The sequence below is a fragment of the Musa acuminata genome, chromosome BXJ1-8 (assembly GCF_036884655.1).
Source record: "Musa acuminata AAA Group cultivar baxijiao chromosome BXJ1-8, Cavendish_Baxijiao_AAA, whole genome shotgun sequence".
NCBI lineage: Eukaryota > Viridiplantae > Streptophyta > Magnoliopsida > Zingiberales > Musaceae > Musa > Musa acuminata.
The window spans coordinates 43,573,426-43,593,992 of NC_088334.1; the positions used below are offsets into that span (position 1 = coordinate 43,573,426).

Here is a 20,567-nt window from a genome sequence, read left to right on the forward strand (position 1 = left end):
GATCACAATTTTCTTTTTCTTCTTTTACACTAAGTAGCACTAAACTTGAGTAACAACCCATGCCATAAGTTGGCTTCAACTTATTCAAAGGTTTCGTGCTACCTATATAAAGTTGTAGTATACTTGAGAATGATTAAAAGATAAGATCGACTTGAAGACATCTCAAAGACACGATCAACATAAGAACGAACAACGATCGACTTGACGAATAAATTGACTCGAGGGCATCAACATCATAGCCAACACACCATCTTCACTTGGGATCATGTTAAGGAAACAACCGTCATCTAAAGGAAACTTCGACACCACCTCGACGGTGGGATCAACTCGGGTGCCTAGCCTTCTTAAAGAAGCGATGGACTTGATGGTGCCATTTCAAAAAAAAAAAAAAAAAAAAGACATGACTCCATCAACTTGAGTCAAACTACTCGGGACTTGATTACCCCCATCGAGTCCCTTGGATTTGATGGACGTATGCTCGATTCCTCTCTCGTCATGCTCATTGGTGTACTCATAGCACACAGCGACATTAAATACATTAAACTGGTCAACTCCAATCATTCATATCACCGTACGACATAATTATAGAATCTTTCTAATAATAATAAATTACTTTTAATTACAATAATAAACTAAACTGGCCCCCACCGACGAAGTGCGGCGAGAGGCCAGCTCAATGAGAATGAATCGTCTCCGGAGACAGGACGGGGCCGAATCACCCCGACGGGTTTCTTTGGTGACGCTGTCTGAAACCATGGTCCCACCTTGTGGGCCTCAGTCCGAAGCGAATACGGCAGGCGGCGTCACCCGAGAAACTCTTTCGGGCTGATTTGGTATGCCCGGGCTTGCTTGGATGTGTTTAGGGCCGACATCTGATGCTGCCGTGTCCCGTCCAGGCTATAGCTCACAGCGGTGAAGCGAGCGCGCGCGTCTTCTACTCATCTCGGTGTGCTGTGTCGCCGCTCACCCAGAGAGAGAGAGAGAGAGAGAGAGAGAGAGATGGCGGATGGGTTGGATTGGGAGTCGCTGACGGAGGCGACGTCGGGGGCGGTTGGGGCGCTGGTCAGCACCACCGTGCTCTACCCCCTCGACACTTGCAAGACCAAGTATCAGGCCGAAGTCCAATCCCATGGCCAGCGCAAGTACAGGTGAGGCAATTCTCCCTTTCCCCATCACGCCTCTCTCCTCCTCTTGTTGTCTTTTCCTTGAAAGATATTGTTTTTAGGTGGACAAGGACTATTTCTCTTGGTTCTGTGTAATTCATATGCAAATCTTGGTAGCTGATTTTCTAATTTGCTTTTTATCCAGTTAAAAGATCCCTTTTGTTTTAGACAAGGACGATTTTTTTTTTCGTTTTAAGTGATTCATATAAGGATTCAAGCTAAAAATAAGCTAATTCGTTGTCTGTCGTCTTTTCCTCTGGAAAAATAAAATCTTGTTTTTGGATGGACAATGACGATTTCGTTTTCGTTTTAAACGATTCATATAAAATCTTGGAAACTGATTTGTTGACTGTCAACTTTGATGTCATGATTATGGATTCGGGCTCGCCGGATTGCTTGTTGATTGTTGGAATATTTTTTTTAATTTTCTTAAAAGAGAGGTTCTCATTGTTATTATAATTATTATAATTTTTAATTTTCAAGATGTGTTTTCTTCTTCACCCATTTGTAATCGATCACTTGATTGGGATGGCTATTAGGGTTTTGTAGGTTGTGATGCTGGTAGAAGATCATTCGTCGAGTCTCTGTAATGAGTTAGTAACTAATAGATTTGATGGCAAGGAGAGCAATTATCACTTATTCAAAGTTCTCTCTTTGTTTTTTTTTTCATCTTTAGCCCAACATTCTTCTGCTAAGGATAGTAGTTGAAAGATAGTGGTTGCTCTTTGCAGTCAAATATCCTTTTGTTGAGGAATTGAACTTTTCTTCTCAGTCGAACTAGAGCTTTTCTTCAGAATCTATTGATAGAAACTAAAAGTTGACAGCTCGGTAATTTGTGGCATTTTGTCACTTTTTTCTGATCAAAACTAATTAGAGTTTTGAAATTAGACAATCTTGATCTGGATTATCAATTGGTATTGCATCCAAATCCTGAGATTTTCAGGGCTTGCCAATTTGAGTGTTTGCGATTTGTAGGATGACTTGGATCTTCCGTTCCAGCTAAAACCATTTTTGGATCAAGCAATGTGTCTGATTCCATCTGATCTTTATTATTTGAGGGTTTATAAAGATTTTAGGCAAAATGGTTAGTCTTACCTACCATAACTGCAACCTGCCTCTGATTTGCATCCTCTGCTTCCACCACTCCTTCAACCTTTGTTTGTTACGATTTGCATGCCTTACTTAGTCCACTCTTTCTCCAAATGAGAGTTAATGCTGGAGAGCTTGGTCAGTCATGATCTATCATAGAAGAATGGGAATGGGAGCATGGACAAGCATGAGAACAAGGACAAAGATGAAAATGACGACAGGAATGAGGAGCAGATTCAGTGCCCTGACCACCACTGAGTTCTGAAAAAACAAAATCCTATTTCTTCTGTATTTTCACTTTTGTTTTCGTATGTTAATTTTTTATTTTATTTTTTAACCACACCAACAATCTAAAGATTTAATCCATCTGATGTTGTTTTGACTAGAAATTTTTGGGGTTGATCCCAATTCTTGAAAACTTGCTACATTGGCTTCATTAATTATAGCTAACTAAATCCCTTTCTACATTGGCTTCATTAGTGTCAGTTAACTTTCTACTGTGACTCATCTCTTGTTATGCTTCACATGAGAACTGCCAATTAAATTATTCAATCTCAATAGTTATGGTGGACTCCATCACATCCTTCTCATGACCAATGTTGTGATGGACCAATCACATGGTGATCTTTTTTGAGATTTCTTGCTACATGATTCTAAAAAAGATCAGTTTCTTATGATTGCTTGGGTTGCATAAGCTATCTGACAAACCTTGTCCTCAATGTTGGACTCTTTTGGTGGTGTACGACCATTTTCACTTTTGTACCAGTAGCAGAATAAGCTCTTGATTGGATCTGATCATCTAATAGAATCTAACAACTTATAAGATTGACCTTTGTCTTAAAGAAACAGAAACAAATAAGCGACAGGAAATCTTGAAATGAAGAGTAGGACACAGTGTGGCATTAGTATAGGACTCCATTTAATCTGAATATGGTCTGCTGAGGTGTTTAATTTTTCATCAAATTGTTGTCAGACAATTGAAACAACCTTACTGTCACGAATATGCCATAGGCAGAAGCTTCTAAACCAATGATATATGAGCAAACTATGATTTATAGTCAGTTTCTAATTTATATTTTCTTTATGGCCCAGCATCATCTTGTAAAGCACATATAATGTATTTTCTGAAAATTGAGGAACTCATCCATGGAAATTGGCCATGTAAAGTCTTTACCATATTTCATAGAGAAGGTGAAGTTATTAATTTGCAGTGCAATCAGATCTATATTCAAAGGACTAATACTTTTTTCCACTGCATCAGAATAGCAGTTTGCTATACGGATTTTTAACTTGATTTCTTTTCTGGCTTTATCAGGAAGCTTTCTGATGTACTGTGGGAGGCAATTTCCACACGCCAATTTCTTTCGCTCTACCAAGGACTAGGCACCAAGAATTTGCAATCTTTCATATCGCAATTTGTTTATTTTTATAGTTATAGCTATTTTAAACGTTGGTATCTGCAAAAGAGTGGAGCTAAATCTATTGGAACAAAAGCTAACTTGGTTGTTGCTGCTGCTGCTGGTGCTTGCACTGTGGTTGTGACTCAGGTAAGAGCTTTATCTGATTGGAATTTGATACTATGTCCTGCTGTAATCTAGATATTATGTCCTAACATAGTCGAGTTGTTTCTTTCACAGCCAAGTAGCTAAAGTTTGGTTGCGTTGATATTTATCAGTGTAGTTTCTTTTCTTTCCAGCCACTAGATACTGCATCTTCTAGAATGCAAACTAGTGCCTTCGGTAAATCCAAGGGTTTATGGGAAACCCTGTCAGAAGGATATTGGAGTGAAGCATATGAAGGCTTAGGCATATCTCTCCTCTTGACAGCAAATCCTGCGATTCAGGTTCATGTTTTTCTTAGAGCCAAAATTGTGCTGGAATTGATTTTAAAACTGCAGGTTTTTAGGCTATTTTTAGCTTAGTTCTCATTCTTGCATGGAGTTCTTATTAATTAGGCTTGTGATGAATCCATGATCCTGATGAAGTGGGATAGAAAATGTTTAATGAACAACAAGGTCCAGTTCTTGCATCATGTACCATTCATGAGATCTTTGCACCAAGTCGAGGAAATATATATGAAGCAAGAATTTCCATAATCAACAATATGAGGATTCTGAGATTAGGTTGGTAAAGTTGGTTATTGGGCTGTACAGACTACAGGAATTATACAGAATAGAGAACATAAGTCATTTTGATGTCTAGTAAATTGAAGAGCATTGAAGAATTGAACACTTAAAAGAGTATAGTGTCCAACTGCTTTAGTCAATTCAACGAGATCTGTTCATTTATTTTCTTTTTCCATGATATCACTGAGCAAAAGTACAATGATCTGTTGCTGTCTGGGAGACAAAATCTTATAAATGCATCATGAGCGACATTGCCTGTGTTTCTTTGTACGATATTTGTGTGTTCCTTGCCCAGACAGATGGTAAGTACTTTTGATTTGATAATGCATGCATGATAACTAAGTTATATTTGATATGAACATGATAACTAAGAGATCTTGTTGCCTTTCACTGAGATGGAATCCCTGGTACTTTTGTATGTGTAATAATCTCTCTCCCTCTCTCTGTCTCTGTCTCTCTCTCTCTCTCTCTCTCTCTCTCTCACACACACACACACACACACACAACTTCTAGTAGCAATATGTAAGACTAACAAGAAACATTATCATAGATGATAGCCTGAATGTGAATGCATTTTCGTGTCATTTGGCATCCAATTCATATAGTAATGACTATCTGCTAGATTATCAGTGCAGATAGTTTAACACTGTTCTTTGATGATTAAATCAATCATAGCCTGTTTGGATAATATGCTGTTCTTCTGATCTAATGGATGTACCTTAGATTTTAAAAACTGTCATATGAGATTACCATCATAGTTTTCCAATGAATGAGATGACTTTATTCCAGAATGTTCATATGTTATTTATTTAAATGCACTATGCATTACATTTTCTCCTATCAGTTCAGAAGAAGCAATTACCAATGCACTAATACGTGAAGTTTCAACCTTTAAATCCTTGAAAGAAAGTGCATTGTGTTTACTGGGGTTAACCCAATGTTTGTTAATTTTATCAGCATGTTCTTAACCTTCTAGCTTGTTAGAAGTTTGAGGTCATAGAAACCATCATATTTATTCCATCTCATGTCACAATGCATTAGGGAATCTTGATGTCTATTTGACTTAGGTGCCTTTCCAGGTACTCTGACCTCAAGTAGCTTGCTTATTTTGATGTGTGCTTAATTCTGTAGATACTCCTAATGGTGCTGATTGCTTGCAGGAAGGTTTGTAAAAAATAAAAGAGGATTAGAAATATATTTTAAAGATTTATCTTACTTCCGGACACATCTTTGAGCACCACGTGGCAGATAGTTGCATCATTTCTCTCTTAATATTGATGCTAGGAATTATAACTTTTGGAATCCTTGTCAAATTCACACCTCTAAGATTTTCAATACACACTCATTTGCTTGTAATCATTTTGTCATTTGCTCCTCAATGTTGTGAAATTCAATAAATAGTAGACCAAATATTTTCCATCTGATGATGTCTCATAAAAAAACCATTGGCAGAAGTACCAAAACCTTTTTAATTTCATGACAGGTACTAATCATGACTTTGTTATTTTTTACTTGACAAAATGCATAGTATACAGTATTTGATCAGTTGAAACAAAGAATTCTGAGGAAACAAAGCAGTAAAGTTATGCCAGCAGACACTAAATCATCTCCAGCAGTTCTTTCTGCCTTCTCAGCCTTTGTACTTGGAGCCATCTCAAAGAGCGTAGCAACCATCGTGACCTACCCAGCTATTAGGTAGGTTGCACAAAACCTTAGAAATTCACTTCATCAAAGAAACATATGGTAGTAATTTTTACTACTAGATACTAATAAATTTCTTTTCTACACCTATGAATTGGTGAACAGGTGTAAAGTTATGATTCAATCTGCTGATACTGAAGATGAATCCAACAAGGATACACAATCTAAAACCCCCAAGACAATGGTGGGTGCCTTATCTTCTATATGGGGAAAAGAAGGGTTTCCTGGCGTATTCAAAGGTCTGCAGGCTCAGATTCTGAAAACTGTTTTGAGCTCTGCCTTATTGCTGATGATAAAGGAGAAGATCTCAAAGTATACGTGGATTTCCATGCTTGCTCTCAGAAGGTTTCTATTGATTTCACAGAAGAAAATAGAGTCATTAGATGCAATATCTAAGTATTTGTAACAATAACATGGATGCAATATTGAGCTCCATATGTGGATTTACATTCTCGAAGAAATGGATGTTGAAAATGAGGCGGCTAAATTGTTCTATCATTTCAATTTAATTAGGAGTGGCTCTTTTTACCCAAACAACAACCTCCTCCAATGAAGGTTTAGATAAATAAACCACAGGATGCTTGTTGGCTGTAATTATCCTGAATGTGCTATCAACTTTTGTCAATAAATCAAGCATGGGTCACGATTCTGTGTTGTTCTAGTTTCCCTAATGATGATATAGCATTAGATTTTCTGTCTTCATTTCTAGTAATACTGGTGTTAATGTGTGATATAATTCTGGTTTAATCATCATTAGATAAGTGAGCTTTGGGACATGAATTGTCATAGAAAACTTTCATATTAAGTTGAGGCATGTTTTCTGTTTTCTTAAACTTGGCATAATTTCTGTGTAAAAGCAAGCTTGGGTATTGTTTAACAAGTAGAAGATTAAGTAGATTTTAAACATGAATGAATCTATTAATGACAAACCCTTCACATGATGCTTCTTTATGTTGTTTTTACTTTAGCATCTATTGCAATTTGTTTTGTTATTGAATATCCAACATACCAAAAGAAAACACATAATTTTCATTAGGAAGTAGAAGTCTGAATATGACGGAGATTTACTTATTGTATTGTGGTATTAACTCTCACATTCCAAGTTTCTGTTGCATGTCTATATTCTTTATCCATTCTTTGCAGAAGTTATTTAGACCATGGCTTGCTATGGGGGATACTGAACTCTATAAAGACCAGCTTGCTGATTTCAGCAACAATAGGAGCAGCAGCAAGAGGTAATTCAGGAATTAAATGCAGATGAGCTAGCCACTGATTTAATATGCAGTGAAAGGTTACAAGTTTTCTGCAGTAGAATACCATAATTGCAATTTGATGACTTTTTTTCTGCAAATTAACCAGGTTGATTCAGTGGTTACTTAAAGCTATAAAAGTTTGAAGAGGGTTGAGTACCTTGATCCACTGTTAACTTTTACCTTCTCTGTCATGGCAAAATATTTTATTGGGTATTGAACTATCTGAGCTTTGGATTTGAGGTCATGAAGGAACTTCAGATATAGTTGCAAGTCTCTGAATCTTGACAGTGCATTTGCCAGACTTTATGCTTCACTGAAACAAAATTTTCCATCTAAAAAGAAATCCTGTTCTTGTTCTTAGAAAGGTAAATCTATAGTCTGTTCTGCTTGATATGCTCAAGAGATGGTGTAGTAACTTGGATTGATGAATTGGTGAAAACTGGAAGAGCCACAAAGGATAAGGTTTTCTTGCTGCTGCTACTGTTCTTCTTCTAATTCAATCTGTTTATTGATTTCAAGTTCTCACTGTTTATACTTGCACTCTGGTTCCTTTTGCAGAATGAAAAATGGAGATTGGATAGAGGAAAAGAAAGAACATAAAAGAGAGAGAGAGAGAGAGAGAGAGAGAGAGAGAGAGGATTCTCTTAGAGCAATTGGTGTTCTTCATCAGAAGCTTCGTCAGTCATCTCCAACATGGATGGAATTCAAACACTTGTCACCATCATTGGCTCTCTCAGGTCAAAAAGTACACTATTGACAGTGTGTGCTTCACGTTCTGCACATGGAACAGCTTCCATTCACCATCTCCATTTCTGGTCCCATTACAGCTTTAAAGAACTCAACATGATTCTGCCAAACTCACCGGCCACCACATTGCTTTGCCTGGCTTCCTTCCCCAAGATTTCACCCCTACCAGTCATGATTCCTGTAATTTGACTTCTTCTTGAGATAGATAGTTTCGAACAACAAGCAAGACTGGTCAAATACGTGTGACAGCCGCCTTGGATGAGGTTCCTCTTTGACTTATATTTATATAACTCAACAGTAGTGATTTCTTTTACATTTAGATTGGATTTTTTTTGGGATATAATTTTTGTACTACTTTAAAATGATTTATTAATATTAATTATAATAATAATATTATTATTATTATTTCTCTATCATATTGGACGGTGTCTGGGAGAACACACGTTTGAATTAGTTTGTTGGAATATGAGATTGTGTGAATCCGAGTCTCTGACTTTGTCAGATACGTACAGACTCGACACTCCACCAACAATTATTAATTTCCGTAAATTTAATGAAAACTATATATATATATATATATATATATATATATATATATATATATATATATATATATATATATATATATATATTGGAAATTTGGTACCGCTGACGCTATCGAGCTTCTCATCCACATTCCCCACCACAAGCAGAGCATCTCGAGCCCAAGCCATGGCCTTCCGTGCCGTAACCTGCCCCCGCTCCTCCCTGCCCATCCCCCGCCGCATCCGGCCCTCCGCCGCCGCCGGAGGCGGCAGACCAGAGTCCACCGCAGCGCAGTTTGCCTCGCTCGCCGCGGTGTTCCGCCGACGGCTCCTCACGGGCATCGGCTCCGCCTCGCTCGTCGCTCTTGGCGCCAACTTCGGCGGCGTCACTAGTTTCCTCCTTGGCCTCTCCCCAGAGCTCGGGCGGTCGCTGAGGCTCGACGTCCTCTACCCCGTCCAGGGTTTCACCCGCTGCCTCGACTCCTCCAATGGATTCGGTAAGACTGCTCTTCCCCTCTGATGCCTTGCTAGATCTGAAAGCTTATATGGCTTCGCTGACAATTTCTGGCTTTACACCGAGAAATGTGCAGAGTTCATATATCCAGAGAGTTGGGTCGGAGACCAGACGGTGCTCTACAGAGCTGCAGGCAAAGCAGAGTCCGAGAGACCTCTGGACCCGCCGCCTCTCGTCAATGGCCGGCCATCCTCTCGACCGCCGCGCAGCGTCAGCGAGCCGGTAGCTGCTTTCGGGCCTCCAGGATCCAACGGCGAGCTCAACGTCAGCGTCATCGTCTCCGACGTCCCTCGTGACTTCGCGTACGTCCTCGCTTCTTGCTGCGTTCGTCGTTCAGACAGAAAGCACAAGCTGATCGTCGAGTGAATTCTGCTGTAACAGGATCGAGGACTTCGGAGGGCCGAAGGACGTGGGCGAGACGGTGTTGAGGAGGATTGCTGGGTCCAGAAGAGGATCCGATGTAAGTGCGGCACTGGTGGATGCAACAGTGAGGGAGGATCCTTCGAAGAACGTGAACTACTACAGGCTGGAGTTCAGAGTGGAAGGGCCTTCGTTTCGCCGACACAACGTCGCCGTCTGCTGCGCTCGCCGCGGCAAGCTGTTCACTCTCAACGCTCAGGCACCGGAGTCGGTCTGGCCGAGAGTGAAGCAGGAGTTCTACAGGATTGCGGACTCCTTCAATCTCACTGAAGCATAGAAGAATTACGTCGAACACTTGATGCTGACCTCCGGGGTATCAAACCCATCGAGCTCTTTGTACATGAATTAGTCATTGCTCAATGATTCCTATGGGAAATTTGGTGCTGTGGTGGATGGTTTTACTCCAACATCGATTGTGCAATCTGAAAGCCTCCTTTCTTGGGATTGTGAAGATACTTTGGACGAACACAATGATTCCTCCCCGTTGGACTGATACAAGAGTAGCTTGTAGACTTTTGGGCCATTGAGTCCCCTCGAAGCCTTTCCTGAATCATATTTGGGAGCATAGAATTTGATTGTCCCAACTGAAGTAAATATTCGGATTCATAAGATCGAGTTCCTGGGAGGCAAGTCGAGAGGGCATTCTCGACTACGACCCCTATGACGATCAAATTAGTGTTTAAGCTTAAAATAGTCGGACTAAATAGAAATTTAATTTTTTGAACTGAACAACTAACGTCTTGAGAAGTGGATTGACATCTTATCTAGCATATTTAATGCCCATTACGCTTAGGTGCGCTAATTAGGTGACTCAGATGTTTGATCTGACTTTGGCATGTCTTAACATGTTAACGGGGAGGTTCGGATTTTTGGTTGATTGGGCATGTGGTGGCCGATCCAACTCCCATGCCCCAATGGATCAAATCACTCAATTGGCACTCAGATCAATCACCACCAATTTATGGGCCCAAGCCTTGGTGGTGGTACGGTGGTGTTTGATATGGATGTCCGTGATAGCTAATCATATGTTGACACATCTTGTCATGTGTTGACATACGATGCCTACTCACTTGTCATGTCATTGTTATTTATCACTAGCCCTCCCCCCATTGAGTCGAGAGGTTATAAATCTATCGAGTTAGAAGCATACTCAATAATGAATGTGATGTATCTTTGGTTTGGTAGGAAGAATAGACGTGCTCGACCCATAGATCATTCACTGTTGAATCGTGGGTCGTGGGCTATGCATCATCGAAATGCACATTTGGCTCATGGGTTGCACATTGTCGAAATACACTTTTGGCTTGTGGGCTACGCATCATTAAAATATGTGTTTGGCCTGTGAGCTATGCAATGTTGTATTCTGACAACTCGATCGTTCGACCATTCGACCTAGGTCGACATACTTTCCAATCAATCACGGTCAGCATATGATAATGTGGATGGATGTGGTTGGCACATGCTATCATTTCGACTACGGTTGGCACGGTTGAGACATTGGCTATTCAATAGTTTGGAGGAGGGCTATGGCATTCGTCAGATTTATTCGATGGGATGCGCTAATGTGACAACTTGCATGTGTCATCCTTGCCTCAATCTTTGACAAGCCCATTGTTTTGGGTGTCCGTCGAATTTAGTTGAATAATAACTTTCTTGATTCGCCTGACCCAGATGTCATGTGTCGTTCGGCCCGACATTCATGCGAGGGTTGCATGTGCCTTTGAGAATTCAAAAGATCGTAATGATTGCAAAGCTTGGTTCGACCAATGTTGTTTCACCATGTGTCCTATCAACCAGCAAAGCTATTATGAGAAAGGTCGCTTGGGCACTATAAATAGCCCCCTAAATCATTTGTGCCTTCAAGCCTTTGAACACTCTTAGAGCATTCAGACTCTCAAACTCTCTAGATTTCAAAGCTTGTAGCTTTTTCATTCAATAAGATTTAAATGTCTTCCTCATCAAGCTTCTTATCAACATTCAACCGTGAATCAGGTGGTTCTTTAGTTCCGTCACTATCTTTAATATCAATTTTCATAACTTCTTCCTCAAGTGAAGGGGTCAGAGTCATTGGGGATGCCTCTTATGAGGCAAGCCCCTCGGGTGATCAAACCTTGAAGATTATGCTAAGGTTATAGGACTTTGACTCTTGAATCTTAAAGGCAGACCTGATAAATATCAAAGAGGTTTTTGATATTCCTATAGAGTTTAAGCTAGTAGATTCTCATCTTAGTGACCAACTATATGAGTCACGTTATTTCTTTTGTACCTCTCTTGATGTCTTGGGGGTAGGGCTCAAATTCCACCTCCATCATTTTTTTATTGAAGTCTTGAACCTTTGAAAATTTTTCCCTCCACCAAGTGGTGCTAAACACCTACTGGTATTTGGTCACCTTCGTCGAGGAGTGTTGAAGACTCAGTATCTCCCAACCCTAACCCTACTATAAGCTTGCTTTACTGTAAGCCTCAAGGATTCAGCCTATTTCCTTTGTGCTTATCCTAGTTACCGAGTCCGGGGGGTGCTTTCTTCTGACAAAAGTTGGAAGAAGAGAAATCATTTTATTTCTTCATGGAGGAGGTTGCCCATCAATCTAGCATGGTCCATAAGGAAGTTTCATAACACAATTCCAAGGTTGAGCAGACCGAAGCAGGAGCGACACTGTCAACTATTTGTCGCTTTGTCTAAGCCCACAACCATCTTCCAAATGAGCGAGGCTTGGCTTAGGAAAGTTAAGATTAGTCAATTAGGCTCTTTCCCTCCATTTGGGCAAATAGAACTTGATATAATGGACCTTTCATGTATAGAGATTAATCTTCATGGAAATATTTTTCGTATCACTGAAGACCCCAATGCCAAGGAGTTAAGAGATGAGCTAACTGGCCTCTAAAACTAAATAAGCTAAGGCTACAACTCGAAGCCAGAGGAGGGATGAGCCACCCCTAGAGGTACGCCAGGTGACTTGAGCGATTACCATTGGTCAAGGCCAAACAACCATTTCAAAGGCACATCTGGGCAAACATCCTGTAACTACCACATTGCCAACCCTGCCTCCATCGTCGAGTCAACATCGAAGGGGTTTGAAGGTCCTCGCATCCTCTTGAGCCACTAACAGTTCTCATAATATGTGGGACTCAAGAAAGACAATGCTGAATGATCGCAACAGCAGGTGACCTCTGCCCCATCCTCATGACCGGGAGGTGTTAGCTTAGTAAATACATTCAACCTTTGTTTCATTGACTGGGTATGGCCATCTAGTGTAAAGCAATGGTCGCCTCGCCTAAAAAGGGAGAGTTCCCTATAATTGACCATCCACTATGGATGTTGGTCAAGCTTTGGAAATTCCTCAGGAGGCCATGGTATGGAATTATAGGGTGCTCCTCTCGAGCCTGACCAAGGGGCTATATTTGAGGTCCACAAAGGATCTTGTCATCGATAATAAGGCCTTCATCAAGGTAAGCTTCAGCTCTCTCAAATAATTCTTTCACTAATCATTGCTTAAGTAACTAAAAGTTTTTGTTTCAATGTAGCATTACCACCTAGGGATTCCCATGGTGGATTAAGTCAGGTACTCTTTGACTATCTTAGCCCATGTACTAAAGAAAAGGGTTGATTTTACAAAAAGAGCTCTAGAGGGGGACTTCATGGCTAATGAGGTCGACTGGCTCTGAGTCCAAAAAATGGACTTTGAATGAGAATTGGTGGTAGAACATCGTCTATAGATAGACCTAGGAAACTGACTAAATATCACCCTATGGTCTACAAAGAAGGCAAAGGTTGACCATGTCCAGCTCAACGAAGACATCATGGAATTGGATGCTGACATAGTAGCCCTTCAGGTGAAGAACATTGGTCTGCAATAGGCTATAGTGTAGCTAATCGAGTAGCTTTAGGTAGAGGAGGCAAAAAAGCCGTAGTATGAGACAGAGAGGGTGACCAAATATAAGGCGTCTAAAGGCTTTAAGAAGGGTATAACCTGACTCTTTTTTAATGCCTGGTACTTCAAGTAGCAACTTATGATATCCCCAATGCATTATAAATATCCTAGTCTTGAGCTCCTAAAGTGTCTCAATACAAGTAATTGAATGATGGGAAAGTCATCTTTGATGAAGGTGATAAAAATTGACGATCAGAGTAAGTCTACTCCTCTTATGAATGAAGGGGAGGATAAATTTAATGATGAGGCCAAAAGGGAATATGCAGATGGTACAGAGACAATTAGCCAAGAAGATATTACTCATAACCCCATAGAGGTCGCTACTACTAGAGAGGTCACGCCAAGGAGATTATTGCAGAACCTACATTTGTTGGCCCATCGACTACCATCGAACCTACCAAGGCGATCGAAGCCCTCAATGCTAGTTATATGTGCCTTGCAAGCCAATCACATGAGTGATGACACGTGTGATTTGACATGCAATCTTTTTGCTTATTATATTTTGATATTTTTATCACTTTATATTGTTTATTGCATATATATATATATATATATATATATATATATATATATATATATATATATATATATATATATATATATATATATATATAATGATGTCCAAGGATTTATGCAATGGGAATCGGATTATGATGAGATTATGATAATGAGACCAATTCATCTTTAAACACAGACTCTAAATAATCCTGGTCATATATTACTTAAGAGGGACATCGAGATAACCGGATAGACTAGTGTACTGTATGTCTATCCATATAATGGAGATAGCTGATCTTATAGCTACTTGTGTGGGGACACTAAGGATACAATGCAGGTGCTCATTGGAGAATGAGTTCATTAATTGATCCGCTCACGGAATACTAGATAGTTGATGATGCCTTATTATCAAACAGTAATTTTGTAGTCCTAGTGTATCTAGTCTTTAAACTTGAGACACTAAGGATATCTTGTATAAGTACTCCACTCTTTGATATCGGACTTATAGGTTTGAAAGTTTCAGATCTAGTATAACCGATTACTGGGAGTCGTAACCAACCTTACGAGGGCTATTGAGTATCGATAAAGGATCCTCCACTCTTGGTATCATGAGAGGAATATCTTGTATGTTCTTGCTCAAATAAATCCTTGGCCAAGGTCATTCAGATTGAGAGAGAAAGAGTTCTCCGGGAGAATTCGATTAGAGCGAGACTCGAGGAGAAACCGTATGGGTTTGATAGTACCATGCCCGATATATAGTCTCTGAGATATTAGATGGATGATTGACTATAGGTACACGACAATTGATGATAGATATGTCCAAAGGATTGAATTCTCCTGTATTGTTTATGGACTATGGCGTAGTAGCATAGTACGTCCGTAATCGATGAGTCGAGTGAATTATTATGGAGATAATAATTTACTAAGTCAGAAGAAGTTTTGATAAGTATGACTTATGGCTAGCTCGATATTAAGCCTAAAGGATAAAACACATATGATAGGTGTTGCAAAGAGTAGAGGTTCAGATATGAGATATCCGTTGGAGCCCATATCTTATTGGATATCCAATAAGCCCCTAAATTATTAGATCCTATGGATGAGATCCAATAAGAGCTAATAATAGATTATTAGGTAGAGACCCACTAATCTAAGAGACTTAGATAATTGGATGGAGATCCAGTACCCAATAGGATATTATCCATTGGGGTTAATTGGGGACATCTATAAATATGAGGTAACTAAAGGCCCATAGGTTGAGACTTCTTGGTAGCCACCTCATATTCTCCTCTCCCCTTCTCCTCCTCAAATAACAAGCCTAGAGATTTAAAGAGCATTGTTACAGCCCTGTTGTGTGGATTACCACTAGATAGGAGAATGCTTGACCTCCTTCATCTACTCCTATAAATCTATAGGAATTCAAGGATAGACGATCTCCCTAGGTAACACAACTATCTCACACGTGATTTTTTATGTCATGGGTTTTTATGCACCAATTTATGCACGATGACAAACATGTATTGAAAATTTTAAGGTTTTTATTTTCTGTTCTTCCGCTGCGCATATGATGTCGCCCCTAGATTTCCCTACACTCAATCCCCTAGCTCATGATAAATAAGAGACTAAGGGGACCAAGCATGTGATGGCATACTAGGCTTCCTTAATCCACTCCTTCTTGATGAACCTACCTCCTCCCCCTCTAAAAGAGGATGATGAAGTGTAGGCCTATTAGATGCATAGGTTGGCCTCAACATCTTTAGACTAGCTTTTCTTCTTCTTTTATTTTTTATTTTTTATTTTATTGGTGGGCTCTTTTTGATGTGGAGGCCTGATTGAACATAATGTAAAGTTTTTTGAAGAAATAGAAAAAAAATTCACTTGAATATGTAAAGTATAAATGCATTGAAGAATGATATACTTTTAAGAATAGCATTTTTTTATATGTTGTATGTTTTAGATCCAAGAGGTGTTTGAGCCCTTGAGGGTTCGTAGATGATAAGTTCCTAATTGGACCTCCTCAATCACCCTGTTGGGCCACTCTCAAATGAGAGCCAACTTTCCTCGATATTAGTTGGTTCACTAATTTCAACTTTACAAAAGACCAGGTCATCCATGCCGAAGCTCCAACACCATACATTATGGTTGAAGGCCCTTGCTACGATTCTTTTATAAGTCAAGTGTCAAAGGTGTGCTCTGGTTCTATTAAGTAGATCTAAGTTAACCCAATTGCTTGCGAGTCATACTCCTATGTCTGAATGATTGACAGAACAATCTTAGCTAGGACCACATCTTCTATACTGAATGCTAAGTAAAAGGGGGATTCTTCTGTTGGAACTCTTGGAGTTGTCTAATAGCTCCATAAAATACATGAAAGTTTATTGGCCCATGTTCCTTTTGCTTTTGATTTTATCTTTTTAAATCTCTCGAGTATGGCCTAATTATTAACTTTGGCATGCTCATTGGTTTGAGGAATGCTACTGAACTAAAATGGAGGCATACCCTAAAAGATTCATAGAAGTCTTTGAATTTGGAGTTGTTAAATTGAGTCTCATTATTAATTATGATGACTCTTCAAATGTCGAACCAAATAGCCTATACCGACCAAATAGAAGTTGTATTAACTTGATGCGAAAGGGAAAGGACCTAAAAAGTGAAGTCCCCACTACGGAATGACCAAGTTGCATCTTAAGGGCACAATTCCACAGTTGGGATCCTCTGAGCATTAGTGTGTGTTGGCATCAATTGCATCGCTACACATATTGAATTGCATCTTGGTAAAGTGTGGTCCAATATTATCCTTGCTTGAGGATCTTGAATTCTAATGAGTGTGCTCTAATGAGTTCTCCACATATTCCTTCATGAACTTCGAATAAGGTTCGAGTGGTCTCTTCAACATATAGATAGTGAAGAAAAGACTAGGTGAGAGATTTGTGATATAGTCTCTTAAGGAGTATCCAAGGCGAAAAGTCAGAGGATGAATCTTCTATAATTATTAAATTCGTAATGAAGTGATCTAAGACTTGGGCTTTAATAGCAATATTGATAGGAAATGTCAAACTCACTAAGTTTAATTGCCCACTTCAAGAGACGCTCGACGAAATTAGGCCTTGAGAAAATTATTGCATTAGTTCATTCGTCATCACAATGATGTGGTGGGATTATAAATATAGGCATAGCTTCCTTGCAAATAAGACTAGAGCATAATTGAGCTTTATAAAGTTTAAATATTGGGTTTCAACATCTTGAAGGATATGACTTGTGTAATAAATTACCTTTTGAATCTTTTCTAATTAAGATGGAGCTGACAGTCATAAAGAGATAAAAATATAACTCTTCTCCTGGATCGAGGCAAGACAACTAGGGTGGTGCAACCTAATACTCCTTGAGTCATTAAAAAGTTATTTGACACTATTCGATCCACTAGATGTCATTGGGTTGTTTTAAAGTTCTAAAGCATGATAAGTACTTATCAGTGGTCCTATAAAGGAAGTGACTTAGAGCCATAATCTGACCGATTAGTTACTGGACCTTCTTGATAGATGATGGGGGCTTCATATTCAAGATGACTTGTACTTTCTCTTGATTTACATTAATTCCAGTTCAATGGACCATAAAACCCAAAAATTTCCCAAGCCAACCTCGAAAGCACACTTTGCTAGCATATACTTTCATATTTTTTCTTATTTGGGTTTGAAATATTTTGTTGACCATTCTCTGATACATTGCTTCAGCATTTTTGAGACATGACTTTGTAATAATATAAGCCTTGATTAGTGATGAAAGAAGTGTGCTGATAATCTTTTGGGCCATCTTGATTTGGTTATATTCAAAAAAAGGCATCCATAAAAGTGAACAACTCATGACCTAAGGTTGCATAGACTAATTGATTAATTTGAGACAAGAGATAGCTATCCTTTAGATAAGCTTTATTGAGATCAATATAGTCAATACATGTATGATATTTTTCATTATATTTTTTTACAAGAACTATATTAGCGAGTCATTTTGGATAGTGAACTTCATAAATAAAGCCAATATATAAGAGTTAACATTTTCCTTTATCATTGTCTATCAATCTAATGCAAACCTTTGAGGCTTTTGTTGAATAGATCAGTGCTCTAAGTCAATGTTGAGATATTATTGGGCTACTACCCAGTCGATTCTTGGCATGTCGTTACGAGTCTAAGCAAAGACCTTCATATTGTAACGTAAGAAATTGATAAGTTGGACCTTCTCTTTTGGGAGAGTCAAACCAATCTTCATAAATTTTTCTAGCCTCGTTGGGTCCAAGGGCACTTCTAAGGGTTCTCCAACCTCGAAATGAGTGATCTAAAGAGTAGACTCTCTTGGATCCAATTATTAGATTAAGAGGATCGTTTTCTTTAGAAGTGTCACTGATGTAAGGTAACACTAACAAGACTCCCATGGGTTGATCTTGACCTTTCCAACCATAGAGCAAATGGGAAACTTTAAGATCATGTCGTAAGTTGAGATAACTATGCACAAGCGATTGAAGGTCAACAACCGATGATTATATTATAGGCAGATGGAACATCGACCACGCTGAATTTTATTTTTACCATCTTAGAGCAATTGTCCAACCTGAAGGTAACATACAAATCTGTCATTCCCATGAGAGTTATGGAATCTCTAATTAAGCTAGTGAGTGTAGAGAAAATTGATTGGAGGTCCTCAAACACTCAACCCAATCTTCAAGAATACATTGTAATACAATATGTCAATAGAATTTCTCTTGTCCATATGAATTCTCTTCATCAATGCATTAACGATCCTGAGAGAGACAACTAGAGCATCATCATGATCAAGATTGAGATGTTCCACCTCTTCCTCCTTAAACACAATCGAAGGATCTCCTAAATGGCAGAATATCTTAAATGGAGGGTCCCTCACATAGTTTTTTTGAGATGTGAAACCGGTTACTCTACACAGAACCTCCTACAATGACATTCACCTATTGATTAACAGGACCTCATGGTCTTAGGGAATGTTCTCGCATCATATCTAGATAATGATTAAGCTTTCCCTTCTAGATAAACTCATCAATTTGCTACTTTGGATCATAATAATCTTCAATGTCATACCTATGGTTTTGATGAAAGTGGTAATATTTTGAACGACTTTGATGAGTTGGAGAAGCTCATAAAGGATAAGGGGTATGGAGCAAGCCTTTTTCTTTTATCTGCATAAATACTTTAGTATATAACATGTTTAACAAAGTAAATTCTCTGTAAGGTGGTGCTAGATCTCCCCTCGGTTTATCATTATGGGGGTGTTCCAAGTTTCCTGGATGCAAACTCATTTCTTCTCTTAAAGTTTTTTTAGGTTCAGAGTTTCTTTTTCCTATGATTATAAACCCTATCATTATGCGACAATTGGCCTCTTGCAATCAGGAAAAGTAGTTGGTGGTCATGTGATAACTAAATAGAAAAACTTTAAAGGTTGAAGGCCACCAATGTAGGCGTTTGATGAGAATGGATGAGCTGAGGTCAACCACCAACCTGACCTAGTCATTAAACCATTGTCAAAAGAGAAGTAGTTAGTTTCTTTGGTAGCTTATAGCTATTGAAGTTAAATTCAAATTTCTTAGCGAGATATTCGAAGAACGAGATTAACTCTAGGGATAGCTTGGAGAACCATTTCCTAACGATACCTTAGAGTGTTGTTGAGAATGTGCGACACATAAAGGAGTTTGTCATCCTGAATAGCATCATTTGGGAAGTAAAAACTGCTATATACTCTGTTAGATCAAAAATTCCCTTGTATAGCTCCAAGGTTGGCATCTGAAAGCCTTAGGGGATGGGCTCCTCCATTATCTCTGTGATAAAAGGGGACTTATGATAAGGATTGACCTTTGATTGTTTACCCTATTTTTTTTCCTTTTTGATGTTCTCAAAATTAATAATCTATCTAATGGGATGAGTCTTGTATGTTGGGAGGGAGGTCAACCGAAGGAGTGACCGACTCTCGTGATCCCTTAACATCTTGAGTTGGGTTATTATTTGGTAGAATATGAGGGAAAAAGTATAAAGAATGATTATTCTAGGGTAGATCAATGATAATAGCACACGACTCTACTACTATACTAGGGGCAGGAGCGAATGGTGGAATAGGAGCTAGAAAGTGAGGGGTAAATAGAGATTGTTGTGCTAATTAGGGGACATGCGAGACCACAAACCAAAGAACTCCTATTGAGAATTGGACTTGTTGGGTTAGGTAATAGAAGGTTTCTGTTCAGATAATTATGATTAGAGCTATAGATTGAATAACTTGGGGGTTGACTGTCACATCTTATAATAGAGACTACTGGTCAGTGAGAATAGAGACCGAGGGGTTTGGGTGTGGTGCATTTGACATAATCGGAATCAGACCCCTTAGTCCAATTGGCCTTCGACACGGTTCTAGCCGTTGAGCTCCTCATGTAGTCTAGATAGTCTTATGAAATTTCCTTATGTATCTTGGCCCCCTTTCGGTGTTAATATAATAAGTTAAATTTTAGTTATCTAAGGAATAAATATTCGGATACTCTTTTTAGATGGTCTCCCTCTAAAGTATTCTACGTAAGATTGAGTTCCTACAAACCTAA

At 39.0% G+C, this 20,567-nt stretch overlaps 2 protein-coding genes across 2 annotated transcripts; both read left to right on the forward strand.

Annotated features, from left to right (window-relative positions):
* Positions 1-891: 891 nt before the first annotated feature.
* On the forward strand, positions 892-6,721 carry LOC135588017 (peroxisomal adenine nucleotide carrier 1-like). Its single transcript, XM_065079936.1, has 5 exons — positions 892-1,148; positions 3,568-3,799; positions 3,949-4,095; positions 5,906-6,072; positions 6,184-6,721. Exons 1-5 carry the CDS (start codon positions 1,000-1,002, stop codon positions 6,482-6,484), a joined length of 996 nt encoding a protein of 331 aa, XP_064936008.1. The 5' UTR covers positions 892-999; the 3' UTR covers positions 6,485-6,721.
* A 2,014-nt stretch (positions 6,722-8,735) lies between these two features.
* On the forward strand, positions 8,736-9,943 carry LOC103995352 (psbP domain-containing protein 7, chloroplastic). Its single transcript, XM_009415920.3, has 3 exons — positions 8,736-9,099; positions 9,193-9,418; positions 9,498-9,943. Exons 1-3 carry the CDS (start codon positions 8,790-8,792, stop codon positions 9,811-9,813), a joined length of 852 nt encoding a protein of 283 aa, XP_009414195.2. The 5' UTR covers positions 8,736-8,789; the 3' UTR covers positions 9,814-9,943.
* Positions 9,944-20,567: the final 10,624 nt, after the last annotated feature.

Excerpts from the sequence above, each read along its gene's own strand:
- LOC135588017 (XM_065079936.1), top strand. The coding sequence starts at position 1,000 with ATGGCGGATGGGTTGGATTGGGAGTCGCTGACGGAGGCGACGTCGGGG. Across the intron at positions 1,149-3,567 it reads CATGGCCAGCGCAAGTACAG|GAAGCTTTCTGATGTACTGT; the intron begins GTGAGGCAATTC and ends TGGCTTTATCAG. Across the intron at positions 4,096-5,905 it reads CAGCAAATCCTGCGATTCAG|TATACAGTATTTGATCAGTT; the intron begins GTTCATGTTTTT and ends CAAAATGCATAG.
- LOC103995352 (XM_009415920.3), top strand. The coding sequence starts at position 8,790 with ATGGCCTTCCGTGCCGTAACCTGCCCCCGCTCCTCCCTGCCCATCCCC. Across the intron at positions 9,100-9,192 it reads CGACTCCTCCAATGGATTCG|AGTTCATATATCCAGAGAGT; the intron begins GTAAGACTGCTC and ends AGAAATGTGCAG. Across the intron at positions 9,419-9,497 it reads GACGTCCCTCGTGACTTCGC|GATCGAGGACTTCGGAGGGC; the intron begins GTACGTCCTCGC and ends CTGCTGTAACAG.